Source organism: Acanthopagrus latus, chromosome 6 (assembly GCF_904848185.1).
Source record: "Acanthopagrus latus isolate v.2019 chromosome 6, fAcaLat1.1, whole genome shotgun sequence".
Classification (NCBI taxonomy): Eukaryota; Metazoa; Chordata; class Actinopteri; order Spariformes; family Sparidae; genus Acanthopagrus; species Acanthopagrus latus.
Window position 1 is genome coordinate 1,342,006 of NC_051044.1, and position 18,998 is coordinate 1,361,003.

Here is an 18,998-nt window from a genome sequence, read left to right on the forward strand (position 1 = left end):
CACCAATAGTTTTTCTAAAAATTAATTGTGTAACACCAAATAAAAAAAAATGTCATGACACCATTTTTTTTTTTTATTATTAATGAAAGGAGAATTCGGCCAATAGGTGAACCTCGGATCCAGGAGGAACAATGCGGTTTTTGTCCGGGCCGCGGAACACTGGACCAGCTCCATACCCTCCGCAGGGTGCTCGAGGGTTCAAACGCCCAACCAGTCCACATGTGTTTTGTGGACTTGGAGAAAGCATTCGACCGTGTCCTCGTGGCATTCTGTGGGAGGTGCTCTGAGAGTACGGGGTCGGAGGCCTTCTGCTAAGGGCTGTACGATCCCTGTACGACCGGAGCAGGAGTCTGGTTCACATTGCCGGCAGTAAGTCAGACCTGTTCCTGGTACATGTTGGACTCCGGCGGGGCTGCCCTTTGTTAGCGGTTCTGTTCATTATTTTTATGGACAGAATTTTTAGGCGCAGCCAGGGGCCGGAGGGGGTCCGGTTCAGGAGCCACAGGATTTCATCTCTGCTTTTTGCGGACGATGTGGTCACTCCGAAAAAAAGACACCCCCAAAAAATATATATAATCATGTGTTGCACCAAAAAATAAATAAATAAATAAATTCTAACTTCTGGCACAAGATATAAAAACAAAAATTATGTCTGGCACCAATTTTCTTTCCTTTTTTATTTTAGCAGACTTTTTTGTGTGAAACACAGTGAAAAACAAATGTTTTGACCAGAATAAAGGATGAAGTGCACACCCACTGACATTTTCTCCAGAGAATTTTTTTCAGGTGAAAAAAAAGGAGGGAATCATTTTCAGATGAATGTCGGTGAATGTTGCTCTTGGTCCAATGAGATTGTTTTCATCCAGATCCAACACATTTAAATTCAGTTTAACTCACTCAAGGTAAAGGAAAGAAAACATCAGATGAACTTTTTTCAGATTTTAATGAAAAAGTAGAATAGTACAGTTGTAACAAATGCCTGGGGCTGTACATGAAAGGTCAATGTGAAACAACAGCATATTTTAAGTTTTCATTTCCCATCAAGTCTTATCAAGCATCACAAAACCGTTTCTTAATATTATAAGTAGACACTGTTTGTTTACATCAAACAATAAAATGTGGATCCCTTCTGAAAAACACAACAGTCTGGGGACGGGGGGAGAACAGTTTCTCCCCTCCGTGTTCAGGAACATGTTCTGGCTGTGTTCTGACACAGGTGTGGGGATCAAACATTTTCAGTTCCCCACATTCAACTTTTAATTTATACTCCTGATTGGATTACAATGCGAGCGATCCTGGCGCTGCATGGAAGGCATATTTCATGAGTCACAAGGTTCACGACACGGACAGCAGCACTACAGAAACCATCTGGATGTTCAGTCGGACCAACAACAACAACAAAAAAAACCCAAACCCAAGTGTGGAATCACCTATTAGAAATGAAAAGAGGTAAATCCTTTTTTAAAAAACCCTCAATAAATATTTTACCTAAATATTTTTTTATCCTTCTGACAGAAGGAGGATTTCTGAACCTCCTTGAGTCAAAGACCAGCGAAATATACTTTAACATTCGAAGCACATGGACACTTGCGTTTTCCACATTTGGTCCAGACTCGTCTTAAAATGGATTACATGTTTCCTCATCAGTCTGATCACGGTTTGTTTTGTTTCACAGTTGCTGTTGCAGGAAAGTCAACAAAATGAAAAACTTTAAGTGTGTTTACAGGAAGTACGAATATTTGGATAAACTATCTCCAGTGATATCGCGTATTGACCAAGTTGCATTGTGGGTAATGTAGCCAGCAGGTTTTGAAAAGCCAGAGACGTCGCCTGTTTTATTCCAAGCTTCCTTCTTAAAACCTGGACGATTCTCTTGACTGCATCGCTTGTCTTTCACTCCAACACCGACTGAGACGTCAGAGAGGTGAAGTCCCTCCCTGTCGTCTCAGTGGATCCCCACAGACCTTAACTCAGAAAAATACATAGACAGAAATAGTTGTTCCATATATTACACATGTCAATTTGAAAAGACAGTTTTTCAGCTTGAGAAAGTCGTAGTTTGTCTCAAAACTGTCAAAGTATAAGACTTTTTATGTGATGTGACGGCCATGTTGGTGTTGAGGCGGGACGACGTTTCACAAAAATCTAAACGTGACTTTCTTGCCTTTAAAATCAATAAGCGTGTAATTCATGGCACAATTCAATCAGCTTCTATAATGCATATTTTCTGAAATATGGTCCTAACAATCCTAACCAGAAAACTCCAGATCCTGTTTTTTACGGCATGTTGTCTGTGGATTGAGAAAAAAAACAAACATGAATTCCATTTTAAGAAGTCTGAAACATAAAAAAAAATGTGAAAAGTTTGAAGTCTGAAAGGTTTTTGTACTTTAAACCGTACAGTCACACGTACTCCATGTCCTCTGAGTTCTCGTTTTGAATTGAGTATTTAGAGCCAGTTCCATAAAATCAGACTTCTTGTGGATTACTGGCCACTGCTGTTCTACAAAAAGCCTGAATGTAACATGAGTGAGAACAAAAACAATCAGTTAATTTCAGTTTTTTAATAACTGCTGTTTGTTTGACTGCGTTGGAATATGGTAGACTTTGCTGACTTTGTGAATTTAAATAAAAGGATTCAGTTGAAGGTTTAGAGGACAGAGGATGTGTGAGCAGGAGGGAGGTCACGACTTTTAATAGCTTCACAGTCTTCTCATTCGATCTCAACACAATCCTGACGCACCCACATGGGCATCAACAAACATTTCTGGTTGCTGTGATCATTCCTGCTCTTCATACAGCCATTAAAATATACCTTTCTAATGTAATCGCCTCAATCTCATGCTGCCAGCTGCTATAAATATAAATGATCTACTCAAGAGTAGTTAGTCAGAAAAAGGGTGAATTTCATAATGAAAGGTCTTTGGAAGATGACCACCTGATCCGACAAACTCAGAGTACTGAAGGTGCATCTTAACTTCAGATGAACTTTAAATTGCAGGAATGTGCATTTTGTCCTGGATTACATTGGAAAGGGATTCATTCAGGGCCGATACAGACTGAAAACTCCTGCAAAGGAGCTGCAGACACGTTTAAAACATAAAAAAAACCAAAAAGATAAAATGGCTCCATAAAGCTCGATCCCAAACTGAATTATAAAGATGTTATTTACACCTGACATGCGGTCGAGACAGGGTGCACGTTAGCGCTTTAAGCGTCGCGGCTACAGTGAAGATTTCAATTTTAAAAAAGGGTGTAAATAATGTTTTTTTCAAATCAATTTAGCATCTCGAGGGTTTTGGAGACTTGGATCACAGCAGACGAGCCGTTTGGAGCCATTTCATGTTTTTCTTTTCTTTTCTGTTTTAAAACAAATCTCTGAAACACCAACTTGCTGTGAAGCTCCTGAAATATTTTGTTGACTTCGAAATTAATATGAAGATAATAACTTAACTTTAACTTTTCACCTTTAACAAATGTGGGAATGTCAGGATTGTTTTTAGACGGAGCAGTTTTCCTTCAACATCGGCGTTCACTCATCCTCCTCAACAGGACGTCATGGAAATCAGGGTGAAGTCGACAGTAAACACATTGTTCAAACATGATGAATTCCCAGGATGCATCTTGGCATTATGATCTTATCAGGTGGTGTCTGCAGAGGCTGGAGATGTGATCGGTTTGTGAACAGCAGGATTTACAGTGACCAACAAAACATGTGCTGTCATCCTGCATCGAACACAGCTGCTCTCTGCTCGGCGACTAAAGAGTCACTCAGGCGCTCTCCTCTCCATTAAAATGCATTGATGGACTAACTGTTGGAGAATATAACCAGAAGTCACTTATTAAGCCAACGTACTGTGAAATGTATCGACTACACGAGCAGAAAAACTCCTCTAAAGCTCAAATGTCCTCTTTAAAATCAGTGCTCCTGATGAATTCCTCCCCGGCTCAAACTCTGCTCGTCCCCCGACATGTGATTTAAAAGTATAGCTGAGAACTTCAGCCCACGAACATCTATACTTCTGAATCAGGGTGGGATTACCAAATCAGTGTCCACGCTCTAAAGACCGTGACAAACATGTCAGACAAAACTCTCCTCCTCCTCTACTCTCCTGGTCGTCCTCCAAAGTTGTGTTTTATGTGTTTTCGCCCCTCGTTACAGATCTGTCCGTGCTCTGGCTGCTGCCGGGGCGTACTTGGGCATGAGCTCTGTGATTTTGCGGATGAAGTCAGACTTTTCGGCGCAGCCTTTGCAGGACTCGCCCCACTCCTCCAGGATCTTCTTCAGGTCCTTCACTTTAAGCTTTTTCAGGTCCACTGTGGTCAGATCGAGCTGTTTGTCTACAGGAAAAGACACAACATGATGATGATGAATGTCAAACTCTTGTAATAAAGTGTGTGTGTTTTTATGTTTTACAAGGGTAAAATAATGTGTTATCCATCTGGAGAACACACTGTTTGATAAGTTACAGTGAATACAAACATGTCAGCAGGTCTGTTGACGGGCAGAAGCACTAAAGTGATCAATGCTACGACACAGCAGGTGTCGACGTCTGTCCCTCAAAATTAAAAGACATTTGCAGGATACATCATACATCATTGTGGCGGTATTTTTCTTATTGCCTTCCATCCATGAATACATTTGCAGGAACATCACCTCAGAGCCATTTTTACATGATTAAAACACCCACACAAAGACACACTGCTGCTGGTCTCAGTACCAGTATCATCTGATGCTGCTAAAGGGCCCAGAGACATCAAACTCACATCACAGAACTGGCTGTGACGAAGGCCGACTGTTGCATCTCCTCACATCCCCTGTGTCTCAGTTATGGTTTGAAAAGACAAAAGTATGGTTGCAAGTAGAAATGTAACTTTTTCTCCTCCTCACCGTATTTCAGTTCACAGATCTGACTGTCCTTCTTCTTGAGCTTCTCACAGATCTTCTCCACGGGGAAGTGGTAGCTGAGAGGCTTCGACACCTCGTTGATCATCTTGGTGGCTGCGTCACTCGTCGCCCCGATGTAGTAACACTAGACATGTGACACGAGAGGCAAAGAGCTGATTGGACTGTTTTATAAATGTAAATTATGCTGTGAAAATGAAGTTCTCAAAAATAAACTTTCACAGAAGACTCTCACAGGACTAAACATATGTTGGTGATGTCATCCTGCATCATTGGCATGACTGACCAATATTGGACCTCTTATTATAAATAAACACTTGCATAACAGTTCTGTAGGAATCTGAACAGTAGTAGTAGAGTAATCCTGCTGACAAACTGACAGACACAAAACCTCTTTGATGAAGGTAAAGAGTCGCATGTTGCTGTAAAACTACCAGAGGATGTTTACGGGGTGGCTTTTTATATCGGGGACTGCTGAAGAACATACCAACCAAATCACACGTTCCTGAACTCAAACACTGAATTGAACTAAACATGTTCTGTGTGAAAGCAGACCTGCTACTCCTCCTAGAGTCTGGTGGATGGAGGCAAACAACGCGAGGCAATAGTCTAGTTTTGATAAACCACCAGAGACCAAGCCGGATCTGTGAAACCGGCTCCATGTGTGACGAGCAGTTGCTCCTCTGGCCATGAGCTGCAGCGATAAAATTAGCTCCTCGCCCTCCTGAAGAGGTGCAGCTAGTTTAAAAAAAAAAAAGGTGCTGAGTCGTTACATTCAGGGAAAGACATCCATCACCGACAAACATTCTTCAGCTCTTCTACAGCGACAGACAGATACGACTGTGCAGCGGTCCGTCGCTGTTCTGTTCTCACCTTCTGCCTTTTGACTACAGACACAGCAGACATGTCAGATGGTCGGATCAGAAACTGACTTTAAATCCCCAAAGATCGAGTGTCACACATCATTTGATTCAGAAGGACCTAAAGTTTCAGTTTCGCTCATTTCAAGTCCCAATTTTACATTTACTTTGTGTGAGAATAGATGAATTTTCCAGGATCTAAAAAAACCTCAATTAAGTGTTTAATCTACTGTGACCTCAGACAGAACTAAAGAAAGCTGAGTTTGTTTTCTTTAAAAAGATGTGTGTCAGACTTCTACATGAAGCCATTTTTTAATTATATTATCCTCAGTGTTTAATCTCACATTTCATTTACTGAACATGTAGGTGTGTCTAAAAAGCATTACGAAAGCAAAACAGAGGACAATTAAGCAAAAGTAGCTTTTCCTGAGAATATATTGTCCATTGAACAGAACCAACATGAGAAGCTCAGCTACAAACATCGCCTGCTGGCTCAGAGGAAGAAACTTCGTGGGAGAAACTCCACTTCACATGAGTTATTAAAGCATAGATGAGCAGCCACACGTCACTCTCCTGCTGTCAGAACAGACAGTTGTGACACGCCTAAAAGCTGCTGTGTTGCAAATTTACACATCAAATGCTGTAAAATCTTGAAGGTTAGGGATTTATCTATTTACGGAGGACAGTAAGAGAAGATATCTGTGGCTTCAGGCCATCCACAGAGAGGAGATGTGAGACCGGACCAGTCAGTGTGTGTGTCTCTGTGTCAAACACCTTATCACAGGTTAGTTAATGATGTCATTAGGTAAAGGACACAGACGCTGATTGTTTCTGTAGACAAAGTAAATCAGAAAAGAGCTTTTATAAAGTTGTAATTACACTTTTTACTATGAAAAAAATAAGACCCAACCTTAAAACAGCTGCTTTCAGAATGGAGTTTGGTTAAGCGGTGTGTCCACTCGATAGTCCTCCAGGATCTGAGGCTGTTTTAATGTTAATAACACACATAAATTGAACTGACCTGCCTTCTAATAATAAAGCTTGTAAACAGCATAAGGTAACTTTGGACATGGAGCTAAACTCGACCTGTTTTCACCTCCACTCAGCTCGGAGTCGACAGTCATGTAATGAAACACGAAGGGCAAAGTACCTGGATGAGCTGCTCTCATCTGTACTGGATGGGTCAGGTTAGTGGATCAAATGTTACCAAAGATTTCAGAACAAATGCTTAACTAAGCTGCCACAAATCTAAATTATGAATTAAAAAAAAAAAAAATCTGAGGACTGAAATGTTGTAAATAAGAATTATTGCAAGAAATCCCAGCACACAGGAAATCATGGAGGACGAGGAGCCACAGACACGACGCTGCACTGAAATTAACTAACAGTCAACTGTAGTAATCTTTAATCTATTTACTTGCTTTTTGTGTGATAAATATAATTGATGCTTCTCAGTTCATCGGGTTTGATTAAATCTAAGGCGACCACAGTGTTAAGTCATTTTACTTCCTCTTTGCTCCAGCTGTAGCATGAGGATAAACCGGACGCTCATCATGGTGATTTCAACCACAAAAATCAAAGCATGAAAATGTGATACCAGCACATCAGCAGATAATAAGGCATTTTATTGATCTTTGCAATTTTGTCCAGAAAAATCTAACTGATCAAGGAAGTGACGACTATCATGCTCCACACATCCAGGATCAAAACGACTCGATCTGTGGTTTACTTACAAAGCGGTTTTCTTTCCCTTTAGCATCTTTGCAGGTCTTTATGAGGGCCTTCTCGATGTCGTCGCTGTTGAACTTTACCTGGTTCTCCTCTAGCGACTGATAAAACTTCCCGAGGAAGGTCAGACACACTGGAAGAAAGAGGAGAATACTTATTAGACAATTTCACTACTGACAGGGAGAAAATTAACACAAGTTGAAAATCAGGTATCCTGTGATGTTTCCTATGAACAGAACTTTTGTCTGAAGCTAATGAGCTGACTGATAAAGTTACACATATCAGGTTATATAGAAATGATGGTACAGCTGTTGATCTACTGCAGGATCTTTATGATATTTTGTCCTTTCAGTCAGTTTGTTCTTTTCATTTCTTTCTGACATTTTTTAGAGACAAATTCTTAATCGATAATAAAAATAATTAGGGCCTGACTGATGCAACGTTTGGTCGTCATTGTCACAAAAATATCTGTGTTGGCGGAAATGTTGTCTGATATGAAAACTTATTTTAGATTATGATGCAGAAAAAGATGCTTGTGTAACAGAAAACTTTTACCTGATTTTCTCGTTTTTTGAAAACTACCTGGTATCAGCACTGGTTTATACAATCATGCATCTAACTCGTTACATAACTCTATACTGTTTCTTTGTCATGTATCATGTAGTTACAGGAACTAACCTGAGAGGAAAAACACAATTTCACACTGCTTTACTTTGTGTGTAAGTGGCGGACCCTGCCACCAGAGCAGCTTGATAATTCACTTATGGAAATAAATAAATATTTTTAAGTTTGTATACTTACCTCATTAATAATGTAACTATTGAAATCATTAGTTTGAATTAAACTAAAACTGCATACTGTACCTTTAAGCACTGATCATTGTTAATTAAAAACATCCGATATCTGTTTGATATTTGATCCACCTGTGAGCTGAACTGGTCCGGGTCTTGGTTCTGGTCTAAGTTTCACTCCCAGTCCCAGAATTTAATGACAAACCGTTTTTTGAGAGCACCAGACTGGCAGCTTTGGGAGAATGATTAGCAACTCTGTAATAAATCTGTGAGCATCACTGATATATCAGAAACGACAGCAGCTTGTTCTTCACCCCACAGAAAGCTCACGGTTCTACTGGACCGGACATCTCCGGTACCTGTTCTCATTTAAAAAGTTGCTGAACGCAGGCAGCCGTTCAGCTGATGCTGTGTTAGCTAACTGAAGCTAGCAGCCGAACCTACCTTCACAGTCTCCGTCTTTCAGGGCTTCAGTTGGACCGGGCACCAGAACCAGCGCCAGAGCCACCGACAACCCGCTGAGACACAACATGTCGGCTGGAATAATCAGACGTGTCGATGTTTAACCGCTGCTAACTCGGAACACCTCGTCCTCATGGGTCGCTAACGCTGCTCCGCTACAGACGCCGGTAAAAGTGAGCAGCAACCGTTCCTGATTGTACGGGCTGTCCGGCGCCACGTCACACTACGCAACCGGCACCTCATTGGTCGAGAGGTCGGTCGCTTCCTGTAGTCCTCCACGCATGTTCCTCTGATTGGACGGAGACGGAACATTCCGGGAACAACGTCCAGTTGGCGCCGTGTGATTGGGCCACATCCGCCCCGTGCTCACATCCAGTGTTTGCACGTGAAAGTATAAAAAAAGAACTTTGTTTCATGTTTTCAGTTATTTTTTAACTTTTGTTTATAAAAATAACAAAAACCTGCGAATCATAATGGTGCTGCTCGACAGCCACAGAGAGAAAAATGAAATGATATAATAATAATCTTGTTTAGACATTTTTTTCAAATTGTAAATTGTTATTATTCCAAAATGAACAGGTAAATCTACCTCAGTACTATTTTATTACTGTAGTAACCCTGTAGAATAGTGATATAGAAGAGAAAATATTATTTGAAAAAGAATAAGGAAATGCTCAACAAAAGACAAACCTATTGATAGATTATAGGATAATGTTAAAGATTATTTATCGCTTGTAAATTATATTTTACCTCAAATGTTCACAAGCTATTATCATGATGTGGGTTTTTTGTGTGAGCTGCAACTTCATTCTTTTAAAACTTGTAGATGCACTTATAACTTCTGGATTAAAAGTGAACTCTAGTTTTGAAGAAGAAATTCAAACTTGTAATTCTAATATTGGCATTATTACTGAGGTAATAATACAAAATGTGTTCTATAAGTGAATAAACAAGCTGCTCTCAGAGGAAAACAAGGTCCCAGAACACTGTTTGAAGATAGAGGGGTGGCAGGATCCGCCACATGTAAACAAAGTCAAACAGTATAAATTGTGTTCTCTGAGGTCAGTTTATTATCATTTCTACTATTGCATTTATTGTTAGATTTTTAAACGTTCTTTATTTGATTGAAATTTATTTTTCATAATATTATTAAATGTATTAATTTTAAAGGAGCTGTCTGTAGTTTTTTGGAAGTAATGTCAATGAACAGAGAAACTCTCTTTTTGTTCATGACTGAATGAACTGAATAAACAATTATTATCAGAGCTACATTTTTCCTCTTGCTCTTCCTGTTCTTTCTTTCTTTCTTTCTTTTTCTTTCTTTCTCCCTGTTTTGGATCTTAACGCTGTCTTTATGCTCTTTTCCTGCTTCACCACTCGATGGCGCTGTTGCCATGTTTGTATATTTGCTCTGGACTCCAGCCAGTAGAGTGGAGCAAATGTTCAGTTTTTTGTGTTCGTCCACATTTTCTTCTCTACCTTTGGGTCAGATGTTTTGATTATTCTTGGAGATATTCGTTAGGCTGTTCAGTTTCCACACATGAAGAAACAGGTTCACTTTTCACTGGGTTGGGTTGAAATGTGTCCTGAACATTCAATAGACCCCGTGGATCAATTACAGCATGAAAATATTTGCATTTTTTGTTTTTACCTGGCCAAAGAGTCTGTCATTTTCAAAACATTAATATCTCCTCTGGTTTTCACTTTCTTGCAACAATGAGCCAGTCATCATTGCAGCAGGAACATTCAGTACAATAAAATAAAAATATAAGGGCAACAAATATAGAGGCAATAAGAAACAACAACGTACTGTATACAATAAGCAACAAAAACAATAGAATAGAAGGTTCCTAAAAATAGAATACTATATACAACAAAATGCTTAGGTAGTAATGAAATAAAATACAAATATTGAGGTAAATAAAATTAAATGCTAAGGGCGCAGGTTTATGTATATAAATAATATGAAGTGCAACAGTTATGTGTGTGTTTTGTGTTTTGTAATGTGCGCGTTGTGTAGTCTGATGGCACCAGGTAGGAATGATTTCCTGCGCTGTAAAGAAATCCTCTGGTAAATTATCAGAACCTGGTGTTTTGTTATTGTTTCATGACCACCGTTGGATGCTTGGTACCGTCAGCAGTGATGAGTTCTGGCTGTTCGGTGAGCTGGTGGATTCAGGTGCCTGTGAGGGCAGAACTTCTCAGATGGATCTGGTCTTTGTTCTGTCTCTTGTTATATAACAGTGACGTAACACTGTCCCCTCGTCCTCTCTGTATGTCCTCGGCCCTCCAAGCTGTCAAACACCTGGACAGGAGGACAGCGGTGTTACTGAGTGAAGGCTCACCTGTGTGTCTGCTCTGGGAGCTGGGCAGGTGAACTTTGATCTCGCAGCGGCGCAAACGGCACACAGTGACGTCAGGGTGCGTTTTTTCTGGCTGGTTACGTCAGCAGCTGCGTGTTGTTGCAGAGTCACTGCGACTGTTCGACTGTAAACAAGCTGAAGAAAGCTCGGCCTCTCCGTCCGTCCCCCGCCTCTGCTGTTAGACACAGCCTGTATGTATCAGTGAGAGACGTCGTGGTTCGGCTCTGACCGTCCCTCCGCGCTGTGTTAGTAAAGGAACAGGTCTTTATTTATCGCAGAGACACGAACACGGAGCTAGCCGTCCGAGCTAGCCTGTCAGTCCCCTTAGCTTACCTTAGCCTTCGCTAGCCTCGCTGGCTAGTCAACATCTGAGGGCCTGTGGCGAGAGAAACACACTTTATGCCCTGGGTTTGGCTCTCTTTACTGCGACCAGGATATCCTGAACCGTGAGTATCTCCTCCGGAGTTTTAACTGTCTCTAAAAGGTTCAGAAAACTACGCTCTGTGTCCAGCTAGCCTGTTAGCTTAGCAGCTAAAGCAGCTTGCTAGCATTAGCCAACAGGGTGGGAGTGCTTATGAAATCAACTGTTTACAAAGCAGCGGTTCATGTTGTCGCTGCGGGTTTGTTGAGGGATTATTTACTTTAATTAACGGATCATGCAGATGTGTGATTGACTCTGATCGGTTTGATAGTTTAACTGCAGTTTAAACATATGTCGTGTTATTTTTAGCTCCCGAAACATCAGCTCGTCCCTCACATGCTGCCTGGTAAACAGATCGGTACATGAGCAAAATGTCAAACAACTCGTCAGTCACCATCTCTGTTTCTACTGCAGATCACTGTGATGTTCTCCGTCTGTTTAGCCTTCATATCTGAGACTCTGTAACTGCTGCCTTCATGCTGTGGTTATGGACACCTGTCAGTAAGGAAACTGTAGCCTGTAGCTGTCAGTGTTCAGACAAGTTACTTTCAAAATGCAACATATTAGTTACTAAGGATGCACGATATATATCGGACCGATATTCGAAAATTTACATTGTTGGTTATCGTCAGATGAAGAAATTAAAGCTGATCATACAGAGCAAGACTGCTTTTGTCCAGACACTGTAGGTGGTGAAATGCACCTTTAAAATTGTTTGGTGGGCAGCTAATAAAAACAGAAGAAGAACAAACACATAATGTCAAGCTGCGTCACCGGTGTGGAGCCACACATGTCGTCACTGGTGTGAATAAGTTGAATCACAGCTGGAATGTGTCATAAACCATCTTTGCTCACTACATCAGAGCATTTACTGTACTCAGGCTTGCGTTTATACTACAGGTCAGCAGTTTGTTTTTAAAATATATAGATGTTAGTTTCTGTTATCAGTTATTTTGGCTGGTTCGGCAATTGTAGTTGGGCAGTTACAGGTTATTGTATCAGCTGAAAAAAAATACATGTTGTGCATCCATACCAGTATTTTAAAGTAATATATAGAGCAGTTAAATAGCATAGATCTTTTCAAATAAAGGAATAGTCTTGGACACAGTAATGTGCAGGCAGACGGAGGATCACAGTCTGATACAATGGGACAGAAATACATATTTGTAATTGTAAGCTCAGTCATATATAACACAACAGTACCTTCTATAATGTAGCCTGTGATGTGATGACATGACATGACAAACATCTTTTATTTTAGTCCACAGAACATTAGGTAATACATGGTGTGATTCAAGACTGTAAATTAAAGTACACTCAGAGGATCAGGCTTCATCATCAGGCTCATTTCAGTCATACAGACTGAACACAGAACTTATAGGCTTGGCTGTATTAAACACACAGAGATTATGTTAAAATGGATCCTAATACAGAAATACATTAGTGGAACGCGTTGCTTTTGTAACACATTACCTCCGACACTGGTAACTGTATAATAATTTGTTTTTCAGTGCTGACTGACTGTTGTGTGTTTGTGTTGCAGCTGGGTGGCTGGTCGGAGCAGCCTCCTCCAACCATGGAGGCAGGAGGGAAAGACTGTGAGGAGGAAACACTGCAGACAGCCTTTAAAAAGCTGAGGGTTGATGCCGAGAGGTAAATATCTGCTAACTGTACTGATCGGACCACTGACTTCTTCATCTCACTCTCTTCTCTGTCGTTCTGCTAATCGACACACTCAGTCGATGTCCTTGTTAACGATGAAGTGTTATCACAGTCAACCTCGACATCAGCTGGAAGATGTTGGTTAACAGTTTGACTCTATAAAGGTCGCAATCACACCAAGAGGTCACAAGAAGCTGGCTACTAAACCAGTTTTTCCACATCTAGCCACAAAGAGTCAAGGAGAAATAACTACATTAAGATGCTGCTTAGATGTGTTCAGGAAGTACAGAACCGAACTGAATGCGTACCATCTCACCCCTTCTTTAATCTACAAAACTTAAACTTTTTAATAATTTAATCCAGTCTGAACAGACATCAGATGTCTTTCTGTTCTGTGCTGTTATCGCCTTCAAAGTTGGGAAAAGAAAAATGAACTCTGCCACCGTAATCAGATTTACTCTGGTATCATATTCAGTCCTCGTACCAATCGCTGCCAACCTGTAAATGTCCTGCTGGCTTGGTATTCTCTTATGTTTCCCCTCCTCTTTACACTGGCCGCTGCAATAAATCTTGGAGTTTGACAATTTAAATCCTAAGATGTTCCTGCTGGTTTGAATCTGCTACAAAGCATGTCCAGACTGTGCACATGTCTTTACTGAGAAAGTATTTCCTAGTATTTACCACCTGCTAACCAGCAGCTTTCATAAATGGGGCCATTAATCTCTGAGACTGATGAAGGCCAGCCATCATACAGAAGTGATTTATAGATACTGGCAGCTTTGTTGCTCAGGTAACTGCTAACTACTGCCAAATGTAGCTGCTGTTGGGTTGGTGGTTATTAACACACATGCTGTGGTAAAGTGTATAAATATGTTCCTCTCCTCCTTCCAGTTTACCCGGAACTGTGAGTGTTTCGGAGGTGTTGGCTCCGAGAGCAGCATCACGCGCCTGTCTCGACTCCAGCGGAGCGAAGCCCAAACTCAGCTGCCCAAAGGACAACTGGCACGGGTAGGTTGAGGTGATCGCTGCTCTGCTGGTAGATGTGTCGCCTTGTTTAACCTGTGATGAAGTGGGTAGTGTTTTGGTCTTAAACCACTGCGTTAAAAAGTCGTGCTCTTGTTACATTAATTGTGCTGTTTTGTATACACAATACAATGAAAACTTTTATAGGCTGTAAAAACTGACCTATGAGCTATTTATGAGCAGACACACCTGCTGACAGACACAGGCAGAATCTGCTTCTTAAGTTGGCATTAAGCTCCACCAAAGACGCACGAAATGCCACATTCATATGTCATATACTCTTTTTGGTAGTTAGGATGAGATTTTGACTCCCAGTCTTAATAACCAGTCTGGCCAGAACCGGCAGACCACCAGTACCATGGTGAGGGGAACGGGATGTAATGCACATTGAGCCCTGTTGGCTGGCTGCATCAGGAAAAACACAACTTTGCCAACACAAATAGCAACTAGATGTTTCATGAAAGCCATGGACCCTTCACAGCAGCCAATCGGTCAGTAAACTGTTAAACCCAAGTTTCTCTGTGATCTCTCATCTTAAATATCAATGCAGTCGCTCAACCGCTGTTTTCTTTAGCCTGTATTCTTGTTGTTGTTGCCTGACGACGCTGTGACTAATGGTTGAGTCAGCTGGGCTGTCTCCCACTCATCAAATGTCAGCTGGGATGCAGTTTTGTTGTTTGCCAACAGAGAAGAATAAGAAGAAAGATTTATCTGTTTTCATGTTGTTCTGGTGTTCCGCGTTGGGTTGACAATCACACGTCACTGACGATGAAGTCTGATCAACTCAATTTAGATGAAGAACAAAACTGATGTCTACAAAATGTTTGATGTTTTTTCATATTTGTCTCTCTCCTGTCCACTCTCTCTTCAGCTGTATGAGGAAAACCTCTAGAGGAGCGTCCAGAACCCAGCGGCGCCGCAGGTCCAAGTCCCCCATCCTCCACCCTCCGAAGTTCACCTACTGCAGCAGCAGTGCAGCGTCTGCACTGTCGCCCTCTAGTGGCTGCCTGAAGCACCAGCGCCTGGCGGTGCCCGAGCCTGTGGAGCCTCATCTCACGGTCGATGGAAGAACGGTCTCCTCTGTAGTCATCCCAGCCCAGAAAGAGCTCTGCTCTTCAGGCACTCCCGGCCACATCTCCCCTCTGGTTTTTGGATCTTGTGCTGGGTATAAGACCCAGATTGAAGCAGTGGTTTCCTCTCAAGAGATCCCCGCTGTTATTAATACTGTGGCACCAGCAGCCAGGCAGGATGGAGATGTCCAGTCGAGTGAGGAGAGTGGCCCAGAGAAAAGTGCCTGTGACGGAGCAGAGTCTGGACCAGGAGCACCCCAGTTATCTGGACCTGCGGAAGCTGCCGACTTCCGAGCTTTATCAGAGCTCCACAGCAACGGCTCGGAAGACGGTCCCCAGGCTCCCTGCTCCTGTGCCTGGAGGAAAAGCTCAGATTCACAGAAAGAGAGCCGGCAGGAGGCTGAATGTCAGTGCCAGTGCCAGTCCAATCATCAGGGCTGGGCTGGTGTGGAGGTCTACTCCTTTACTGGGCTTCGAAATGTCATCTCAGAGTGCGAGAGGAGCCTGCCGAGCCACGAGGACGCCTCCAGAACTCTCAGCACCAACAGTAACGCTGCCACAGCTACGTCACCGTCATCACTTTCGTCAGGTTCCCCTCGCTCCTGCTCGGAGCAGGCGCGGGCCTACGTCGACGACATCACAATAGAGGACCTTTCTGGATACATGGAGTATTATCTCTACATCCCCAAGAAGATGTCACACATGGCTGAGATGATGTACACTTAAATAAAGCAAGAATTATTATTGTTATTATTATATCATAAGGAAATAATTCAGTAAAGAGGTTTTTTTCTGTTGTTGAGGGAAACTGTGGCCTCGAAGGAATGTCAGTAGTGGGTAGAAGAACTGATCAGGCATGAGAGTTGTGATTTAAATATACAACGTTAACTGATTTTAACCCAGGATGAAATGTTTCCATTGTCCCTGCCCTGTTTGACCCCCCCTTTACTAGAACTGACAGAATCCGATCATCGCAGACTACTTCTCATTAGTTTTGACATTCAGACTTTTTTTTGTGCTCTCTTTAAGTTTAATTTTCAGTTAATACATTTAAGTTGCCAAAGCTCTTGGTGCAGGGTGTCGCTGACAGAGATAACAGCAGGAAGATGCAAACTTGTGATGCCAAGTGTTTGTGGTGTTGTGACCTTGAACGTCACCTGTCTGGATTTCATTCTTCACTCAATAAAGAAGCAAACTGTGTTTGTTGGAAGGTTTGTCACCGAGTCTTCAGTCAAACTAGATTCACAACAGTTTCTATCAGACATGTTCAACCTGCAGCCCTTTAACAGCCTCAGTCTGGTCCTTTGGTCATTTTCTTAGCAGGCACATTAATAAGTTACGTCTGTTGCTAAGAAAAAAATACTATTATTCCACTAAAAGGTTTTAACCCTGCTGAAGTTGGGGGAATTTATGTGAATCAAACTTATAATATAAAAAAACCCTGCTCTGTTTTTTGTACTTTTGTACAAGTTTCTTTTCATTGTCAAAACTAATACACAAAGTAGAGACAAAGTAAGACAAAGGCAATCTGTGAACACATTAAACTTATTTTACAAATATAAAAAAAAACTTTTAGAGCAATAAAACACAGATTGTTAATTGTGGTTCTTAAACTGTGGGGGAGCTGGGTAATGATCAACAGATATGGTTTTGTTGAGAGACGATAGAGATTATTTCTGATCAACAAGACAGGTTATTAATGTTTGCAACCAGTAATGGAATGTAACTTTGTACATTTACTCAAGAACTGTGCTTAAGTACAGTTAAATAATTTGAGTTATTCCATCTTTTGCTACTTTAAAACTTCCACTATTTGATAACTTGAGTTACTTCTCTCTAAATTAATAAAGAATACACAACAGCGTTACTTATCAATGTCTCTGTGTGAAAAGGGTTAGCGACAGCTACAGCATCCACCACAGCAGAGCCACCACTTGGTAGCTTTTATTTTGGTACTTCTGGTGACAGGCAGTGTGAATTTGTATATTAGCTTAATATTTAGATTCACCTGTGACATTTACATTTTACATTTAGATTTAACATTTAGATTCAGATTTAATATACAGATTTAAATTTAGATTTAACAAATTGTTATTTAACATTTAGGTTTAACATTTAGATGTAACATTTATATTTTAACACTTATATTTAACATTAATATTTATATTTACCATTTATATTTAATATTTAGATTGGATTTAGATTTAACATTTAGCGTTTAGATTTAACATTTTTATTTAGCATTTAGATTTAACATTTTTATTTAACATTTATGTTTACATTTAACATTTATATAATATTTAGATTGGATTTAAATTTAACATTTACCTTTAACATTTTTATGTAGCATTTAGATTTATATTTAACAGTTATATTTAACATTTAAATTCATGTTTAACAGTTATATTTATATTTAACAGTTATATTTAACATTTAAATTCATATTTAGCATTTATATTTAAATTGAGCATTTAGATTTAACATTTTTATTTAACAGATTTAACATTTAGATTTAACATTTTTATTTAATATTTGTGTTTAAACTGAACATTTAGATTTTTCATTTAAATTTAGCATTGACATTATATGACTAAATTAGAGAATTTCATAAATTTTGCTGTATATCTGGTCAAAAGTAAGATTTTAAAATTCACGTGTTTTAAACATTTAACAACTTTGCTGTTAAATGTGGTGAACAGTTGCTGTTTATTTTAGCATGCACAACTTTACAATCAGTGCCCTGTAGTACACTTACTTTACTTGTACTGGCGTAAACAAGTTTAATCAGTACTTTTACTTGAATTTCCTCCGGGATCAATAAAGTATCTATCTATCTATCTATCTATCTATCTATCTATCTATCTATCTATCTATCTATCTATCTATCTATCTATTTATCTTTTTCAAGAGTCTGTTTGTACACAAGTATCTGAACTTCTACTGGAGGAGAAGATGTGTGGTGTGCTAAACACACCAACAATGGACTTTACAGTGAATAAGGAGACATCTCTTCTTCAACAGTCAAACTTTGATTCAGTTCTTGTGACAAATCTGGTGCCGCATCCACACACCACATTTCATGCCAATATGACCTTTATAGCAGAAGTTATGCAACCAAAAATCTCCAGAAGTCACAGGGTTTGATTGAGGAAATGAAGCTGATGTAAATTTAACAAGGCAACTAGGGGGAAAAAAAGGCGTATAATATTAATAATATTATAATATTCAGATCAGTGTATTTTATTTGTCTTGAAACACGTCATGTAACAAGAGAGCAGTGTGTCTGCATCAGAAGAACATCATCGTTAGATAACAATCACAACAAACATCTCTGTGCAGCAGAATAAAGTTCCAACAACCCTACGACCACGTTCAGATCTGTATGTGTCATCACACAAACATTAAGGAGACGCGTTTCCAGCTGCGTTTGTGGAGACAAAAACAGGTATTTTAGGCAAAAACATGAACTTTTCGAACTCTAACCAAGTGGGTGTTATGTAGCAGAAGCACAGTGTGGTGTCAACATAACATTTCACATTGAGCCTAAAACACTGTTTAATGCAGAGACATGAATTATGAACATTTATTCTCATGACTGAGTCAGAGATTTTAAGAACAGATCGATAAAACATGAAGAAGAAGAAGTCAGCTGGTAGTCCATCTACAAGGAGTGACCAGCTTGACCGCGCCCCCATGTTTGTAAAAACATAGT

At 40.3% G+C, this 18,998-nt stretch overlaps 2 protein-coding genes across 2 annotated transcripts; one reads left to right on the forward strand and one right to left on the reverse strand.

Moving 5' to 3' along the window:
* Positions 1 to 924: 924 nt before the first annotated feature.
* manf (mesencephalic astrocyte-derived neurotrophic factor) lies at positions 925 to 8,953 on the reverse strand. The gene is made up of 4 exons (XM_037100330.1): positions 8,730 to 8,953; positions 7,500 to 7,627; positions 4,892 to 5,033; positions 925 to 4,341 (listed from the first exon to the last, which is right to left on the reverse strand). Exons 1-4 carry the CDS (start codon positions 8,815 to 8,817, stop codon positions 4,157 to 4,159), a joined length of 543 nt encoding a protein of 180 aa, XP_036956225.1. The 5' UTR covers positions 8,818 to 8,953; the 3' UTR covers positions 925 to 4,156.
* Positions 8,954 to 11,063: 2,110 nt separating this feature from the next.
* Positions 11,064 to 16,496, forward strand: oser1 (oxidative stress responsive serine-rich 1). Its single transcript, XM_037100328.1, has 4 exons — positions 11,064 to 11,556; positions 13,075 to 13,184; positions 14,085 to 14,201; positions 15,088 to 16,496. Exons 2-4 carry the CDS (start codon positions 13,108 to 13,110, stop codon positions 16,010 to 16,012), a joined length of 1,119 nt encoding a protein of 372 aa, XP_036956223.1. The 5' UTR covers positions 11,064 to 11,556; positions 13,075 to 13,107; the 3' UTR covers positions 16,013 to 16,496.
* Positions 16,497 to 18,998: the final 2,502 nt, after the last annotated feature.